Genomic DNA, 20,228 nt, shown 5'->3' with positions numbered 1-20,228 from the left:
TTGGGTCAGAAAAAGTTTGAATGGCTGTACAATATTTGTCAAGGACTTCTCAGAGAGTTCATACAATATACAATGTTTCTCTCTGCCAGAGAATAGTAAAAATACTAGAACATAGTCAAAAATAAACCCTTAGAGTAGGTGTGTCCAAACTTTTGACTGGTACTGTACATGTAAGTACTGTATGTAACCTGGAAGTGAGTCAGATACCACTCTGAATAGAGTGCTTTCTCTTTATCAATGAAGTCCCACCACTTGTTTTATTTTAACTGTGCTTCTTGGGTTGGCAGGCCCCTTAATAAACACAGTACAAATTGTGCGACAGCCTCCTTCAGCCCAGGAATGCCATTAAGTCCTGGGGTCTGTGTCACTGTCTCCAACCTGCCCTGTGATTGGTGAGCGTGAAGTGGAGCGAAGGGTCTAGCTAGTACCTACCACACTCCCATCAGCTCAAGGCTGTTCCTTCCATCTCTCTGACTGTTGTAATTAGGCCCTGGAGCTGTCACTAAGGGGCATCATTTCCTCACCACAATCACAGTCCAGAGATGCTGTCTGTTGATCTTTTGAGTACGAGCAGGGTAGCTTCTGATAAGAACTGATCCTTGCATCAGCAGTCTGGAGGTGGTAAGACAAGAGTGAGTGGACCTTGCAGTATTGTAATACAGGCACAATAAAATCACAGGGCAGAGAGAGGCTTTTTTTTGTTTTAGCAATTTATTGGGAAATTGTAATAAACTGGTATTTTCCAGTATTGTTGTACGGTCTAGTGTTGGTCACAAATCCAAGAGGATAACATCAGAGCGTTCAATGGAACCTTCTGTGGTATACATCACTAAATCATTCACTCCAATCATTTTAATTGTACAACTGGAGCATAAACCTCTAGTCTATTTTGTCAGTTCATTTGTATTAGCTCGCCCACATGCCAGATTCTCTGGGGTATTACCGACCATGAGAATAATTCATTATATTCTTCTCCTTGTTTTGGGGGAGAACAGCTTCATTGTTCCGTGCTCAGAAAGGCGAGAGAGATTATTACCAAATGCTACGAGCGGTAGCAGAATTCAGGAAGACCATTGCGGTCTGTCCACGAAATGAACATTTCCTAATAATATTAGACCTTCTCTACCTTGTCTCATTTGTTATGTTGGGTCAACAGCAGCCAGTGCAATGGACAGGGGATAAGTATATGCAGTACACAGGCCACTTGTTCTTTACCTTTGTGGATACATGCAGAGCAAGAGAACAGATAAACAAGATTTTTTTTTACAAAATCTCTCTCTCTCTCTCTCTCTCTCTCTCTCTCTCTCTCTCTCTCTCTCTCTCTCTCTCTCTCTCTCTCTCTCTCTCTCTCTCTCTCTCTCTCTCTCTCTCTCTCTCTCTCTCTCTCTCTCTCTCTCTCTCTCTCTCTCTCTCTCTCTCTCTCTCGCTCTCTCGCTCTCTCTCTCTCTCTTCTCCCCCTGTCCCTGTAAGCTTCCTCAAGGTGGTCTTGCTTTGACAAATAGCCACGTCTACTGCAGACCACCACCCCAATCAGTCCTCTGCTGATTCCTCTCTATATGCATGCTCCCCTACCCACTGTGTGGAATATGAATGACTTATTCTACACCTGTAATCCATTGGAAGCCATTGCAGGCAGTCAGTGTGGGAAGTAAGAGAGAAGTGAACTCAATATTGTCATGGCCTCTGGATGCATTTCTACAGCGTATGTGCTGCTTTGAAGGCAAGAGCTATTACCGACCAGACTCAGAGAGGAGCAATCCCCAAAGAACCAGGAAGTGATTGAGTTGTACTTTGGATAATATGTCTGTCTTTTAAGCACTGAAAGAGTACATATTTTAAGGTACCAAAGTCATTCAAATTGCCAGTCTTGGCAGAGAAGAAAGCATTCCATTCAACACCTGAGACATATCTGTCCTTTGGAGTTTCTACTATAGGACCATGCTACTGTGTCTGATTGAATCATCCAAAGATGAATCATAGCAGTTTCTCATTTCTTTATTTTCTCATTTTGTTAGTCGTCTGATGCCCTTATTGCACCTACAGTCAACGTAAAGTAAACATTCAATCTTGTTCAAATCAAATTGCTTAGGAACAACACAAGCATCCATGTTCCTCGCCAGAACTAATTGCTTTTGAACTCCTAAGGGGAGATGCAGGGACTTGTGGGCTATTATTGACAGTGGAGGATGAATTCATATTAATAGCGTTATACAGTAGAGCATCAGGAGGGTAGTGGAGAATGTAAAGGTCTCTAATTAGTTTCAGTATTGATGGAATATTCTGCATTAAGATCTGACACAATGCCTTGGCTGTGATAGATAGACATTGGCATTTTGACTAAAACATTTGCAGCATTTAGCTGAGCAAATTTGAATGAATATGCCCTATCATTCTCTCCATATATTAGCAACAACAATACTGTATGTAACGGTTGGTTTATTAGTGTTGTGCTGTAAATCGACTGCAGGGAAAGATGAGGGAACAAGGAAGTTGTTGAGGCAGCGTTTATTGATTTGGCTTCGGACTCTGTGTCAGCCCCCTGACCAGACCACTTTGACCACAGCTGTAATCTTTGCCTCTAACCAGACTAGCGTGAGGAATGAACGCCTCGGCGTGATGGAATGCTTGTGTCAGCGGTTCACAATATGTGCTTTATGGGACAATACAATTCTCAGGAGAGCATACTGTCCAATGTTGAAATGATTGTGGTGTCCGGAATTACTTTTCAAAAATACATGTTTGTCCTTGGGTGGAAATCGTCAATCATGAAGATTGCAGTGCTAATGGTTTGGTTTAACAGTGCTGGGAGAGGCAGGAGCAGAAAACCAAGATCCTCTACCTCTATTCTCAGACAGTCATATTTGATTCATATTCTCTAAATGTCTCATGTTCTCACAGTATAGCGAAGCTGGGATGCATTCAAATGAGCTGTGGCTGGTGTCATGTGATGCTATCTCTAACTGCTGCGACCACGGTAGGAGGAGACCATGGCCTGATGGGAGTCTAATCTCTAAACTCTCGTGCAAATCACAAATCATAATCCCAGAACAGAGCAACAAGGGAAAGGTACAGGCAAAGGGCAACCAACAATAACACACCATCTGCTTAAATGAAAACGGCTATATTTGAATTCTCCCCGAAGATTTTACGACATTGGATGATGAACAGTGAAAGTCTTTCTCCTTTTCCTCTCGCTTCTGAGTTTCTTTCACGGTATGCAGGGCTGTAGCCGTGTCTAGGTTCATGTCAACTAGAGTATGTGGATATGTAGAATGTATTCCTCTCAGTTTTCAGTTATGGCTTTCTCCTCTCATATATTCTCCCTCCCTGCAAAAGCACTGTCTCTGTGCCTGTTACTCCACGTGTTAATAAAAGCCTTGACTGGGGCTGTTGCGGTGACCGTATTACCGCCACACCGGTGGTCAAGAGTCACAAAGGCAGTCAAATTCCACATGACCGTTTAGTCACAGTAATTAGGCTTCTCTATGCTCTGATGCTGCTGATGGTCATTAGTAGCCTACCAAACGTGCTAACTGCCTGGTACTCAGCACTCTATTGTCCCTCTAATTACCCTGATATCAATGTAAATGTGTTTGAAAATCTAATCAAACACTTCAAGAGAGCCCATGAGCTCATGTTGCACAACATTTCTACAGGCTATGCAACTGCTAGAGAAAACAGAGTGATGGCCGCTAATAAAAAGATGAGGATCCCATCAGCTTTCTATAGGCTAGGCCTACTATATTCATTTCTCAACTTTCCTAATATTAAGCACATTGCTTCTCTTTACAACAGGAGTATAGCCTACCTGGCTCGCATGAAAATTAACCACAGGAAAAGCATCCTCCATTCGCTATTTAAGTGCATAAAGTTCCCTCAGCGCTCACAACAAGCAACCTCTGACAAAGGTCCCTCTACTTCTATTCGAGGTGAAAATTATGAATCAGACACCTTATTGATAGCAACAGCTCCTGGAATCAGAAGTTTTATGGACTCAATGGAGGAACGTAGTCAGAGAAATGCTGATGAATGTCTTGCTTGAGCTGTGTATGCAACTGATTCACCTCTGATGCACAGAGGCAATGTTTATTGGAAGAGATTTCTGAATGTTCTTCGCCCAGCATACACCCCTCCAACCAGACATGCTTTATCTACTAATTTGCTGGCTGCAGAGTTCAACAGAGCTCAAGTGAAGGTCAAGCAAATCATAGAAAAATCAGACTGTATTGCAATCATCTCTGATGGGTGGTTGAATGTTCGTGGGAAAGGAATAATTAACTACATCATCTCCACACCTCAACCAGTATTCTACAACAGCACAGACACAAGGGACAACAGACACATTGCAGATGAGCTGAAGGCAGTCATCAGTGACCTTGGACCAAAGAAGATGTTTGTACTGATGGCAGACAATGCTGCGAACATGAAGACTGCTTTGTCTAAAGTGGAGGAGTCCTACCCTCACATCACACCCATTTGGCTGTGCTTCTCATGCATTGAATCTGCTCCTCAAGGACATCATGGCACTGAAAACAATGGATACACTCTAGAAGAGAGCCAAGGAAATGGTTAGGTATGTGAAGGGTCATCAAGTTATAGCAGCAATCTACTTCACCAAGCAAAGTGAGAAAAATATTATTTTGGTGTTGTCATCATGTTTGACAATCTCCTGGAGGGGAAGGAGTCTCTCCAAGAAATGGCCATATCACAGTCTGCCGATATGGACAGCCCCATCAAGAGGATCCTCCCGGATTATGTATTTTGGGAGAGAGTGGTAAGCAGCCTGCAACTCCTGAAATCTATCACAGTAGCCATTGCACAGATTGAGGGAGACAATGCCATCCTGTCTGATGTTCAGACTCTGCTTGCAGATTTAAGAGAAGAAATCTGTACTGCCCTGCCCACTTCACTGTTGCTCCAAGCAGATGAAACTGCAGTTCTGAAATGCATCAAAAAGAGTGAAGACTTCTGCCTGAAGCCCATACATGCCGCAGCATACATGTTGGACCTCAAGTATGCTGGCAAGAGCACCGTCTGGTGCAGAGATCAACAAGGCCTATGGTGTCATCACTACTGTGTTTCGCCACCTTGGCCTGGATGAGGGCAAGGTTCTTGGCAGTCTGGCGAAGTACACTTCCAAGCAAGGGCTTTGGGATGGAGATGCAATATGGCAGTCGTGCCAACATATCTCATCAGCCACCTGGTGCAAGGGACTTTGTGGATCTGAGGCTCTTTCCCCTGTTGCCTCCATCATCCTCCAAATCCCATCAACACCAGCCACCTCAGAGCGCAACTGGTCCTTGTTTGGGAACATACACACCAAAACACACAACAGGCTGACCAGTACAAGGGTTGAAAAATTGGTGGCCATCTGGGCAAATTTTAGGCTTTTTGAGCCTGACAATGACCCATCCTCAACAAGGTTGGAAAGTGACAGTGAAGATGAGGCCGCAGTCTGATGTTTAAGAGGTGGACATTGAGGAGGCCCAGGGAGAAGACATGGAAGCCTGAGAGGAAGACAACCAAAGCTTTCGTTTCTAGACTATCATGTTGAAAAGGTTTTTGGGAGATTCGATGGATCATTGGGGATCATTCAATATTCCCTTTTGTTGTTCAGTGAAATCATCCCATGAGAAGAGTCAACTCATTTAATTAAAGTTCAATTCGTAACTAAATCGTTTTTAAAATTTCTATTGGAAGGATTTAATAATTTGCAATTATGTCTACGTATAAAAAGGTTTATGTTTCTGTATCCATATGATATGGTAAATATTTCCAATGCAAAAAACATCTACATTTAAAGGTATTAATATTAATTTGCGTATTCCCGCTAATTCCCATATATTCTCATATATTCCCGTTAATATCCACGGAAAGTTTCCATCTCTGAATATTCCCCAAAATGTGCAAACCTAGTGACAATATCACTTGTCAATTATGTTATCACTTGTGAATGATGCCCAGCATAAGAAACAAAGCCTTATTTTTGTGAATTTTTAGAATCATAGTCGCACACCTCATGAAGCTTAGCCCATATGTTTTAATAAGGTTAATATCACAACTACATTGGACAAAAAACTTTTTTAAATTAAGCACATTAATTAAGGGGTGTAGCGCCTAACTGGCATACATAAGCAGGTCGTGAGTTTCACGTTTGGGCAAGAACATTTTCACCATAAAAATGCACCTTTTATAATAAAAGCATAACATGCACAATTGCATTTGCGGTCACTTTTGATAATGGTGTTTTCCGCTAATGGCACATTCGCGCGTATAGCCTTCTACAATGTGTGCATTGCTGCACGTATAATGTGAAGAAATAGCCTAATAGTTTATCAACATTTTAAGGTAAATGTTCTGACCTGTTGTGTCAACCACATTGCATATGAAGGTGTTTTGATGCTAGTGGTTGTATTAATTTGTGATCTATTGCATCAACAACTGTCCCAGACTATGTTTGGAATATTTATTTCTCGCCCAGAATAGAATAGGTCAACTTTTGTACTATGGGGGATAGTAGATTGACATAGGCTAGTGCTTTTGCTGTTCGTTAGGCCTACTCATCTTGTTGGCTGACGAAAAGTAAAATGTTGACAGTTCTTCCAATATGCACCACGGAATTGGATAAGGACGCGCGCAGTTGAGTCCCGGATGTGTCTGTCTTCATTTGTAGCCTGAGAAAGACCTGATCACGTGACGGAGAGCCATGTGAGTGAGAGGGCTTCCGATAGCGCAGCACGCTCAGAGGGAGAAGGGCACAACGCAGCACTCCGGGCCGCAAAATGCTTTTTTTTGGGGGGTGTAAGTAAGGCCACAAAGGGAATGCCGGCGTGAAATTCGATGCTTTATCAAGTGCTTGTCAAATTGTGAATGAGACTATTGGAGTGTGCACAGCCTGCGCAAAAAAACCCAAGCAGAGCTCATGCCTTTCAAGCGACTTTTTCCAAATCATCATTAGATTCTCATCATGCGGCCTTACAATGTATTAAAAGTCAAAACATGTAGCCCAACGTTTGTAGAACAATTGAATTTACATAACTCTAAATTAAGCATATAGAAGTACCTATTTCTTTGATAACCGCTCAATACAGATTATCCGCATGTGCGCTCTCCCTCAAATCGTTTGGAGACTTTATTTCTATTTTTATTCAGCTTTGTTCAAGTTGTATTCCTCATACTATAAAATAATATAAAAGAATTATCCGGAATTATAAACAAATATTGTCTGCTAAAGGAACTAGTGTAGCCACAGCCATTTGGCATAGCCACATCAGGACCTAACATATGGACAACTCAGTATGCTATTCTGTTCTTCTGAAATATACTACATTTTCTTCATATCATGCTTCTTTAGACATGCCTAAAATAAATAATGGATTTATTGTGAAAGTATAGGCTACATTACATGGATGTATTGTGTGGAAGCCAGGAGATGCTACATATGTTTATGTTAATTAATGAGCGATCAATTACCGTGAGACCAATCACCGGCTGACGAAATTTCTTCACTGCCATAGCCCTAGTCTTGACAGAGTCATTTGTATGATTTGTTCCACGTGGTCTACATTGATATTGTTCTCAGGAGTGTTTACTTTAGCAAATGCTAAATTGAAACCCTGCAGACGAAGTATTGCTGCGCAGCAAAATGTGTGTGTGTGTGTGTGTGTGTGTGTGTGTGTGTGTGTGTGTGTGTGCCTCCAGAGAGAGATAATTCCTGGTTGTCAGGGTAATGATTCATATTTCAGTGGCACGAAATGGGAAGGATTAATTATGTCGTTATTTGTGATGACTCCCTCTGCCTGCTTCTGTGACAGTGACGTCATGTATTTGGTGTTGTTTCTGTAAATGTATGGCCAAGATGTTTTTATATCTACTCTATTCTGTGTTTGGCTGTTATTGTTCCGAGACAATATTATATGCATTGTATGTTATTCATCTGTTTTGTTCCTTGGTTGTTTATCTTGTCTAGTTTGTTTGGTTTCTAGAGGATTGCTCCATATTGCTGCAGCATAAGGCACATCTAGACACAATCTCAGGCCAAAGGCAATCGAGGGGCTAAATAAAAGCCTGGACTTTACTAATTAATCCATATTTCTCAAAAGCTTAGAACACATGGTAATGGTGGTGTGTGTGCTTCTCTCTTCCACACTCTATGCTTCTATCTCTCTCTTTATCACTCCACCTCTCTCTCTCGCTGCTCGCTCCAACACCCAGGGGCCGTATAATTGTGTAAGGTGCGTTCAGAAAGTATTCAGACCCCTTGACTTTTTCTTTTCCACATCTATTAGTCGCTGCACATCTATTTTCAGGACTCTCCAGAGATGTCCGATCGGGTTCAAGTCCGAGCTCTGGCTGGGCCACTCAAGGACATTCAGAGACTTGTCCCCGATGCCACTCCTACATTCTCTTGGCTGTGTGCTTCGGGTCGTTGTCCTGCTGGAAGGTGAACCAGGTTTTCATGAAGGATCTCTCTGTACTTTGCTCCGTTCATCTTTCCCTCGATCCTGACTAGTCTCCCAGTCCCTGCCGCTGAAAAACATCCCCACAGCATGATGCTGCCACCACCATGTTTCACCGTAGGGATGGTGCCAGGTTTCCAAAGAGTTCAATCTTGGCTTCATCAGACAAGAGAATGGTGTTTCTCATGGTCTGAGAGTAGTCCTTTAGGTGCCTTTTGGCAAACTCCATGCGGGCTGTTATGTGCCTTTTACTGAGGAGTGGCTTCCGTCTGGCCACACTACCATAAAGGCCTGATTGGTGGTTGTCCTTCTGCAGAGATGGTTTTCCTTCTGGAATGTTCTCCCATCTCCACAGAGGAACTCTTGAGCTGTGTCAGAGTGACCATCGAGTTCTTGGTCAACTCCCTGACCCAAGGTCCTTCTCCCCCGATTGCTCAGTTTGGCCGGGTGGCCAGCTCTAGGAAGAGTCTTGGTGATTCCAAACTTCTTCCATTTAAGAATGATGCATACCACTGTGTTCTTGGGGACCTTCAATGCTGCATAAATGTTTTGGTACCCTTCCCCAGATCTGTGTCTTGACACAATCCTGTCTCGGTGCTCCACGGACAATTCCTTCGAGCTCATGGCTTGCTTTTTGCTCTTACATGCACTGTCAACTTTGGGACCTTATATAGACGTGTGTCCCTTTCCAAATAATGTTCAGTCAATTGAATTTACCACAGGTGAACTCCAATCAAGTTGTAGAAACATCTCATGATGATCAATTGCAACAGGATGCAGCTGAGCTCAGTTTCGAGTCTCATAGCAAAGGGTCTGAGTACTTATGTAAAGGTTTGCTTTTTTTTTCTCTCTTTTAAAAAAAAATCTCCCCAATTTCGTGGTATCCAATTGTTAGTTGCCTCATCACTACAACTCCCGTACGGGCTCGGGAGAGACGAAGGGCGAAAGCCATGCGTCCTCCGAAAACACAACCTGCACTGCTTCTTAATACAGTGCGCAAACCGGAAGCCAGCCGCACCAATGTGTCGGAGGAAACACCGTGCACCTGGCGACCTGGTTAGCGTGCAATGCACCCGGCCCGCCACAGGAGTCGCTAGTGGGCAATGAGACAAGGATATCCCTACCGGCCAAACCCTTCCTAACTTAACGACGCTAAGCCAATTGTGCATCGCCCCACGGACCTCTCGGTCGCGGCCGGCTGCGACAGAGCCTGGGCGCGAACCCAGAGTCTCTGGTGGCACATGCAGTGCCCTAGACCACTGCGCCACCCGGGAGGCCTCTGCATTTTATTTTTCATACATACACAAACATTTTTAAACATGTTTTCACTTTGTCATTATGGGGTATTGTTATGTTGATTGATGGGAAAAAATGTAATCAATTTTAGAATAAGGCTGTAATGTAACAAAGTGTGGAAAAAGTCAAGGGGTCTGAATACATTTCAGATGCACTGTATGGTGTGGTAATCGTGTTCACCCAGGGAAGGGGCTGCTGCCCACTGCAGGCTGGCCAGAGAGGGGGACCAACTTGGGCATAATGAATGCCCAGACTCTGGAGACATGGTGCTTCGGCATCCTGAGGGGCTGCCCTGAGAGGAAAGGAATCTACCGTATCTCTGCTCTGTATCTATTGAGCGGTCTGAATGTAAATCTTAAACAGACGTTTAATAATATATCATATCTTTGTTTGTTTTGAGATCAGAAGACTGATAGTGATAACAAGGCTTTTATGACCAGAGGGATTTGAGATGTTATTTCTGCTACTCCCATGACGCCCAGCCTCTTAGCATGTTTAAGAAGGCCCCATATTCACCCCCTGGAGCTGAACATAAAACTGAGCCAAAATTGCATCGAAACACACTCATAAATTATCCCAGAGGCATTGCATTGTAAACTAGTGTCTTACATTTTGATGTTAGCAGGTTCCTCTTATGATTTTCAAAGAATGTTTACGGTGGGGACGCATTATTTATAATGTTGCCTCCTGCTAATGTTCATTATTGCACTGCAGCAGTCTTAGCTGTAACTCTAGGTTATCTCTAATCAGAGACCGATTCGGAGTCCGACCTGGGACAACAGATCAGTGGAGTTTCTGGTCAATCAGCGACATTATCGCTAATCAATCCATTACCTACCAGGGAGAAAAGAGAGCCAGCAGTACTGCTGTACAGACGAGGCTCCCGATTTGGGAACCATTGCAATAGACGGAATCAGTCCACAGAGTAAGTGGCATGTAATCAAGGAGACGACTAGACCAGAAACACCCAATGTCACAGTATTACAGAACATTTCCCATTTACTTTCAGTAGAGTTGTTAGTTGATTACATCAACAGCCCCCTTCCATATATCAGTCAGATCAAACAGTCAGTGGCCTTATTAGACTCTATCAAACCCTTGTTGGAACACTATACTATAGACTATGACCTACAGAGAGCTCCAAATGTTTTGGGACAGTTACATACATAGTCCCCCCATTATAGGGGACCAGAAGTATTAGGACAAATTCACTTATGTATTAAAGTAATACAAATTGAGTATTTGGTCCCATATTCTTAGCACACAATGATTACATCAAGCTTGTGACTCTACAAACTTGTTGGATGCATTTGCAGTTTGTTTTGGTTGTGTTTCAGATTATTTTGTGCCCGATAGAAATTAATGGTAAATAATTTGTGTCATTATGGAGCCACTTTTATTGTAAAGAAGAATAGAATATGTTATTGATAATCCTAAATGAATCGTGAGTAATGACGCACAAATATCATACCCTCCAAAAATGCTAACCTTCCCTGTTATTGTAATGGTGGCATCCACATTAATGTAGAAGTGTTTAGAAACATATTCTATTGTTATTTACAATAAATGTGCCTCCAAAATGACACAATACATTATTTACCATTCATTTATATTGGGCAACAACATAAGCTGTAACACAACCATAAGAATCAGAAAAATGATTCCAACAAATGTTTTGAGTCACAAACTTGACACCCTCAAATTAAAGCTGACAATCTGCACTTTAACCTCGTCATTTCAAATCCAAAGTACTGGAGTATAGAGCCAAAACAACAACACAAATGGTCACTTCCCCAATACTTTTGGAGCTCACTTGTATGTGTCATGTTGACATACACTGAATATACAAAACATTAAGAACACCTGCTATTTCCGTGACATAGACTGAGACCAGGTGAATCCAGGTGAAAGCTACGATCCCTTATTGATGTCACTTGTTTGGGGGGCAACTCAATATAAGGAAGGTGTTCCTAATGCTTGGTGTGCTCAGTGTATGTGTGTTGTAATATGCATGATGTATACATTGCATAAAGCTCCATTGACACGCAGACTGTGTAATGTAACATTCTCATTGGAGCTTCTGGCCTTGACATTTTTAGATGCACTGTGTGAATTTGGCCTGTTTTAGTATGCACTGTGTACTGCGGTGTAAACACAACGGACCGGTTTGTAACTCCAGTGTCACTTTCTGCCTATCACAACCTCTAATTAGGGTCAGTAGCCATGTATGTCCGTAAATCCATGTCTGCGAAGCCATGTCTGCAGCCTCTTGGTTGGTTTTGTATGTATCAAAACAGGGATTATCCCAGAATATCTAAGTCATGTGACGTAGTACAGAAGAAACGTTCTGCATGTTTGTTTTCTCCCACAATCTGGTCTAGGAATACGTTTTTGCTGTGTATCTCTCAAATGTGGAAAACATGGCTGGTTGAAATATGGTTGTTTTGACCTCGTTCAAGTCAACTCAATCGCAGAATGGTGTTACCACCCTGTCTTTTAATAAGGTGATATTTTTTTGATTGTCACATGGCAGGTTCTAGGATGTGACTCTTAATAGATGTTCACCAGGAATAGAAATAGACAGTAGGCTTTCTGCTTTCAAATGCTCATTACCTCATCCTCTGAGAAAATCCTTTTCATTATTTTCCTCATTCTTAACTTGAGTTTCTAGACATTAATGTAGTTATCACTGTATCACTCAGTGCTCCAATTGTACTTACCAAAAATATAAACGCAACATGCAACAATTGCAAAGATTTGACTGAGTTACAGGTCATAAGGAAATCAATCAATTGAAATAAATTCATTAGGCCCTAATCTATGGATATCACATGACTGGGAATACAGATATGTTGGTCACAGATACCTTAAAAAAAGGAGGGGCGTGGGTCAGAAAACCAGATCTGGTGTGACCACCATTTGCCTCATGCAGCGTGACACATCTCCTTTGTATAGAGTTGATCAGGCTGTTGATTGTGGGCTGTGGAATTTTGTCCCACTCTTCAATTAGTGTGTGAAATTGCTGGATATTGGCGGGAACTGGAACACTGTCGTACACGTCTATCCAGAGCATCCCGAAAATGCTCAATGGGTGACATGTCTGGTGAGTATGCAGGCCATGGAAGAACTGGGACATTTTCAGCTTCCAGAAATTGTGTACAGATCCTTGCGACATGGGGCTGTGCATTATCATGCTGAAACATGAAGTGATGCATTTTACGAAAATGGGCCTCAAGATCTCATCATCTCCGTGCATTCAAATTGGCCTCGATAAAATGCAATTGTTTTTGTTGTCCGTAGCTTATGCCTGCCAATACCATAACCCCACCGCCACTATGGAGCACTCTGTTCACAACGTTGACATCAGCAACCCGCTCACCCACACAACACCATACACGAGGTCTGCGGTTGTGAGGCCGGTTTGACGTACTGCCAAATTCTCTAAAACGACGTTGGAGGGGGCTTATGGTAGAGAAATGAACATTAAATTATCTGGCAACAGCTCTGGTGGACATTCCTGCAGTCAACATGTCAATTATATGCTCCCTCAAAACATGAGACATCTGTGGTATTGTGTTGTGTGACAAAACTGCACATTTGATTGTCCCCAGCACAAGGTGCACCTGTGTAATGATCATGCTATTTAATCAGCTTCTTGATATGCCACACCTGTCAGGTGGATAGATTATCAGGCAAGTAAACAAATTTGTGCACACAATTTGAGAGAAATAAGCTTTTTGTGCATATGGAACATTTCTGGGATCTTTTATTTCAGCTCATGAAACATGGGAACAACACTTTACATGTTGCGTTTATATTTTTGTTCAGTGTACATGTGGGGGGAATATGTCCTTTTGCTTTTGTACCATGAGATCTGTCAGTAGATCATGAGCAGCCCTCAAGGCAGCCTGTTGGAAACATTGCTATTACAATGCCCTCAATGTGTTCATCTTATCAGACAGAGATTATTTAGGTTTGTTTGTTGGAGGCAGCAGGTAGCCTAGCGGTTAGAGCGTTGGGTCAGTAACTGAAATGTCTCTAGTTTGAATCCCAGAGCCTACACAATGTGCCCTTGAGCAAGGCACTTAACCCTAATTGCTCAAGATTGTTGTTAATAATGGTAGACCCTGGCCAAGACCCCACTCTCAGGGGGAGTTGGATATGCAAAAACATTTTTTCTCCAATTTAGACATGTGTATTAGTACACACTTCTGAAATAGGACCAATATAAGCAATTTCTCAGTTGACTGAGTGTATGTGTCTGCTCCAGTTTTCAGGGCTCTACCTCCTGTCCTTCATCATCATTGTGCTGGGTCTGGTCCTCTACACCTCTTCCTCTACCTACGTGGCCCAGGACCCGCGCATCTACAAGCAGTTCCGCAACGCAGGCCACCCCATTACGGACACGCCCACTCTGGGGCCCCTGGAACCTTCGGTGACCTATACCAGCCTGAGGCAGGAAATAGAGGAGGAGCCTCGCATCAGGGTGGCCTGAGGGGCTGGAGATTATCATCCACTACACCGCCTCCCAGATTCTGTACAGAGAGAATGATAATGATCACTGAATGATAAAGATATAATCATGTAGCAAACTAGCAAAAGTACACTGTGATCACAAACTGTGAATAGATAGCAGTGACTATTTCAGATTGAGGATTTGTTTCATGTATAGAAATATACTGTTCCCCCATCACATTCCCTCTTACTGTGCATTGGACATGTTTAAAAATGTTTTGTGTTAAAGGCTTGTGTAAATGGTGACTTGTTTCTTTTTTTTACATCAGCACAGAACTTTACTGGATTTTAAAGATTTGAATTTGAGCTGTGGGTCTAGCTCTCCCATTGACTTTATTCCAGTGTTGTATTGTTCCCTCAGAGATAAGATGAAGTAATACACAGACTTACCACGAGTCAGTGCCTTACAATGTATTACTGTTGTGTGTGTGAGCTGCACATTTATAAATGGCCCCTTCCTTGTAAGCCCAGAATTGTCTGAAGACATTGGATACTGTGGCCCCTCAATTTAAATGAATACACTCTATTTAGAGCACTGTGGACTGCTTCTCTGCATTACATTTAGTCTGCCCTTACAACTACTTACTAAACCACACGTATATCCAACTTTCCATGTTGGAGACATTATCTCCCGAGGCCAGTGGGCATAAAGACAAATATATCAGGATTCCTAATGAAGCGAAGTGATTATTGTACATTTGTTTCATTGTTCATACGTACACCGAACTCGAGTTGATAGAGAAAATAATGTGATGATCACAATGCACATGTCATTCCAGAATTGTGATGTTCTGTTTTACTGATTGTCCAGCTGTTGGATTGTATTTTGTGTTTGCTTTTTATTCCCTGCTGGATTTTATCCAAAGCACATTAATGGAATGATTTGGAATATATTTCTTTCAAAGTAATATTATCCTTTGTTTTGTATTCTATTTGATGTTGGTGCATTGGAGCCCTTGCTGTCAGATGTGTTGCTTAAAATAAAAGTATCTTGGTCTGAAACGCAGAGAAACGGAAATATCACACCACTCAAAACATGGTGAAGATTTGTGGCAAGTAAACACACAGGAACACTATTTACAACTGAAGATTGGCGAGAGTGGTTGTGCAGATTCACATGCTATCACTGGGTCAGATAACCACCTCCACAATTCATTACTGAGTGCAGGTCCCCACCTACAACACTGAAAGAGCAGGTCATGTTGAAGCAGTTACTCGTTCGCTTTCATCATATTCTGGAACATTGTGTAACGTTCATTTTTGCCAGAATGTAATTTGGTCATAGGGACCAGATTGCAATATCTTAAATCATAGGGTTTTTCCTAAACTTGATATGATAAAGTGGGTCTGCACATACAGTATGCATCAGGATGTAATGCCAAAATCAATTTATATGGAACATCAGAGGGAAAACATGGATCTCTTACTTTGCATACCGCATTGCACTTCGAATACAAGTCACAACCTTAACATTGCCAAAAGTTTAAAGGAAAGGTTGCTGTCTTGTGTAAGGCCTAAACGGGCTTCAATATTCTTTAGATGTGTTGGTACTTAGGCTGTACTTTGCTTAAATCACCTAGATGAATTAAAATAGTAACATACTGATGACATATTGTACCCAATGGGTAGGCCTAAACCTTCAACTGAAACTTAAGTCCTCATATAGCAGTGGCATATGATGTAAACAGAGAGAAATCTGCAGTCATTTACCATTTTGATATTTGCATGTTCTAGGTGGATTGGCTGTGGTAATGTCTATTAACTGTAAATTGTTTTCAAATAAAAGACTTTGTCAAACAGAGATTGAGAGAACTGTGTGATTTATACAAACTTCCTCCTGATGATGATGATCACCAGGCAATTGGTTGAAAATTGTTTTAACTAATGTAGCTAAATGGTAACACCCTGAACAGCTGCTCTTGATTTCGATCGGCCCGGTTCAGTTAGCATTTTTGGAATAGCCTATTCATCTTTTGGTACACTATACTATACTACTGTTCAAAAGTTTTGGGTCACTTAAAAATGTCCTTGTTTTTGAAAGAAAAGCTTTTTTTTGTCCATTAAAATAACATCAAGTTGATCAGAAATACAGCGTAGACATTAATCTTGTAAATGACTATTGTAGCTGGAAACGGCAGATTTTCTATGGAATGTCTACATAGGCATAGAGAGGCCCATTATCAGCAACCATCACTCCTGTGTTCCAATGGCACGTTGTGTTAGCTCATCCAAGTTTATCATTTTAAAAGCCAAATTGATCATTAGATAACCCTTTTGCAATTATTGTTAGCACAGCTGAAAACGGTTGTTTTGATTAAAGAAGCAATAAAACTGGCCTTTAGACTAGTTGAGTATCTGGAGCATCAGCAGTTGTGGGTTCGATTACAGGCTCAAAATGTCCAGAAACAAAGACTTTCTTCTGAGACTCGTCAGTTTATTCTTGTTCTGAGAAATGAAGGCTATTCCATGTGAGAAATTGCCAAGAAACTGAAGATCTCGTACAACGCTGTGTACAGTGCCTTGCAAAAGTATTCGGCCCCCTTGAACTTTGCGACCTTTTGCCACATTTCAGGCTTCAAACATAAAGATATAAAACTGTATTTTTTTGTGAAGAATCAACAACAAGTGGGACACAATCATGAAGTGGAACGACATTTATTGGATATTTCAAACTTTTTTAACAAATCAAAAACTGAAAAATTGGGCGTGCAAAATTATTCAGCCCCCTTAAGTTAATACTTTGTAGCGCCACCTTTTGCTGCGATTACAGCTGTAAGTCGCTTGGGGTGTCTATCAGCTTTGCACATCGAGAGACTGACATTTTTTCCCATTCCTCCTTGCAAAACAGCTTGAGCTCAGTGAGGTTGGATGGAGAGCATTTGTGAACAGAAGTTTTCAGTTCTTTCCACAGATTCTCGATTGGATTCAGGTCGGGACTTTGACTTGGCCATTCTAACACCTGGATATGTTTATTTTTGAACCATTCCATTGTAGATTTTGCTTTATGTTTTGGATCATTGTCTTGTTGGAAGACAAATCTCCGTCCCAGTCTCAGGTCTTTTGCAGACTCCATCAGGTTTTCTTCCAGAATGGTCCTGTATTTGGCTCCATCCATCTTCCCATCAATTTTAACCATCTTCCCTGTCCCTGCTGAAGAAAAGCAGGCCCAAACCATGATGCTGCCACCACCATGTTTGACAGTGGGGATGGTATGTGTTCAGGGTGATGAGCTGTGTTGCTTTTACGCCAAACATAACGTTTTGCATTGTTGCCAAAAAGTTCAATTTTGGTTTCATCTGACCAGAGTACCTTCTTCCACATGTTTGGTGTGTCTCCCAGGTGGCTTGTGGACAACTTTAAACGACACTTTTTATGGATATCTTTAAGAAATGGCTTTCTTCTTGCCACTCTTCCATAAAGGCCAGATTTGTGCAACATACAACTGATTGGTGTCCTATGGACAGAGTCTTCCACCTCAGCTGTAGATCTCTGCAGTTCATCCAGAGTGATCATGGGTTTCTTGGCTGCATCTCTGATCAGTCTTCTCCTTGTATGAGCTGAAAGTTTAGAGGGACGGCCAGGTCCTGGTAGATTTGCAGTGGTCTGATACTCCTTCCATTTCAATATTATCGCTTGCACAGTGCTCCTTGGGATGTTTAAAGCTTGGGAAATCTTTTTGTATCCAAATCCGGCTCTTCACAACAGTATCTCGGACCTGCCTGGTGTGTTCCTTGTTCTTCATGATGCTCTCTGCTCTTTTAACGGACCTCTGAGACTATCACAGTGCAGGTGCATTTATACGGAGACTTGGTTACACACAGGTGGATTGTATTTATCATCATTAGTCATTTAGGTCAACATTGGATCATTCAGAGATCCTCACTGAACTTCTGGAGAGAGTTTGCTGCACTGAAAGTAAAGGGGCTGAATAATTTTGCACGCCCAATTTTTCCGATTATTAATTTGTTAAAAAAGTTTGAAATATCCAATAAATGTCGTTCCACTTCATGATTGTGTCCCACTTGTTGTTGATTCTTCACAAAAAAAATACAGTTTTATATCTTTATGTTTGAAGCCTGAAATGTGGCAAAAGGTCGCAAAGTTCAAGGGGGCCGAATACTTTCGCAAGGCACTGTACTACTCCCTTCACAGTACAGCGCAAACTGGCACTAACCAGAATAGAAAGAGGAGTGGGAAGCCCCGGTGCACAACTGAGTAAGAGGACAAGTACACTAGAGTGTCTAGTTTGAGAAACAGATGCCTCACAAGTCCTCAACTGGAAGCTTCATTAAATAGTACCCGCAAAATACCAGTCTCAACGTCAACAGTGAAGAGGTGACTCTGCTGATGCTCCAGATACTCAACTTGTCTAAAGAAGGCCAGTTGTATTGCTTCTTTAATCAGTTTTCAGCTGTACTAACATAATTGCAAAAGGGTTTTCTAATGATCAATTAGTCTTTTAAAATGATAAACTTGGATTAGCTAACACAACGTGCCATTGGAACACAGGAGTGATGGTTGCTGATAAAAGTCAGCCGTTTCCAGCTACAATAGTCATTTACAATATTAACAGTGTCTACACTGTATTTCTGATACATTTTATGTTATTTTAATGGACAAAAAAGTGCTTTTCTTTCAAAAAGAAGGACATTTCTAAGTGACCCTAAACTTTTGAAAGGTAGTGTATATACAAAAGTATGTGGACACCCCTTCAAATTAGTGGATTCGGCTATTTCAGCCTCACCCATTGCTTACAGCTGTATTAAATCGAGCACACAGCCATGCAATCTCCATAGACAAACATTTCCAGGAGAATGGCCTTACTGATGAGCTCAGTGACTTTCAACGTGGCACTGTCATAGGATGTCACCTTTCCAACACATCAGTTCGTAAAATTTCTGCCCTGCTAGAGCTTCCCTGGTCAACTGTAAGTCCTGTTATTGTGAAGTGGAAACGTCTAGTGGCAACAATGGCTCAGCCACGAAGTGGTAGGCCACACAAGCTCACAGAACAGGACCGCCGAGTGCTGAGATGTGTAGAGCTTAAACATCGTCTGTCCTCGGTTGCAACACTCACTACCGAGTTCCAAACTGCCTGTGGAAGCAACGTCAGCACAAGAACTGTTCTTTGGGAGCTTAATGAATTGGGTTTCCATGGCCGATCAGCCGCACACAAGCCTAAGTAGCCGCACACCATACACAATTCCAAGCGTCGGCTGGAGTGGTGTAAAGCTTGCCGCCATTGAAGCTCATTCTGTGGAGGGACGAATCACGCTTCATGGTAGTCCGACGGACGAATCTGGGTTTAGCGAATGCCAGGAGAACGCTACCATAGTGTCAATTATGAAGTTTGGTGGAGGAGGAATAATGATCTGGGGCTGTTTTTCATGATACGGGCAAGACCCCTTTGTTCCAGTGATAGGAAATCTTAAAGCTACAGCATACAGTGACATTATAGACGATTCTGTGCTTCCAACTTTGTGGCAACAGTTTGGGAAAGGCCCTTTCCTGTTTCAGCATGACAATGGTCCCATGCACAGAGCAAGGTCCATACAGAAATGGTTTGTCGAGATTGGAGTGGAAGAACTTCACTGGCCTGCACAGAGCCCTGACCTCAACCACATTGAACCACTTTGGGATGAATTGGAATGTCGACTGTGAACTAGGCTTAATCGCCCAACATCAGTGCCCGACCTCACCAATGCTCTTGTGGCTGAATGGAAGCAAGTCCCTGCAGCAATGTTCAAACATCTAGTGGAAAGTCTTCCCGGAAGAGTGGAGACTGTTACAGCAGCAAAGGGGGGACCAACTCCATATTAATGGCCATGATTTTGGAATGAGATGTTCAAAGAGCAGGTGTCCACATACTTTTAGGTCATGTAGTGTAGCTCACGGCATGCCGGGCAAACTCAATCAAGCATTCCCCGTACCCAGGTGCGACATTCCCAGGTTACTTCCC

At 42.2% G+C, this 20,228-nt stretch overlaps 1 protein-coding gene across 4 annotated transcripts in view; it reads left to right on the top strand.

Moving 5' to 3' along the window:
- Nucleotides 1-16,073, top strand: part of slc35f1 (solute carrier family 35 member F1) — a 118,860-nt gene extending 102,787 nt beyond the window's left edge. For all 4 annotated transcript variants that reach the window (XM_035774835.2, XM_052523539.1, XM_035774836.2 and 1 more), the window contains exon 8: nucleotides 14,026-16,073. In XM_035774835.2, coding sequence (XP_035630728.1) covers nucleotides 14,026-14,250 — 225 coding nt within the window. In that variant the 3' untranslated portion in view covers nucleotides 14,251-16,073. The remainder of the gene's footprint in view (nucleotides 1-14,025) is intronic.
- The last annotated feature ends 4,155 nt before the right edge of the window (nucleotides 16,074-20,228 follow it).

Source organism: Oncorhynchus keta, chromosome 8 (genome assembly GCF_023373465.1).
Source record: "Oncorhynchus keta strain PuntledgeMale-10-30-2019 chromosome 8, Oket_V2, whole genome shotgun sequence".
In the NCBI taxonomy this organism is placed as follows: domain Eukaryota; kingdom Metazoa; phylum Chordata; class Actinopteri; order Salmoniformes; family Salmonidae; genus Oncorhynchus; species Oncorhynchus keta.
Note: the sequence above shows the minus strand (reverse complement) of the source record. Positions and strands in the feature narration are given on the sequence as shown.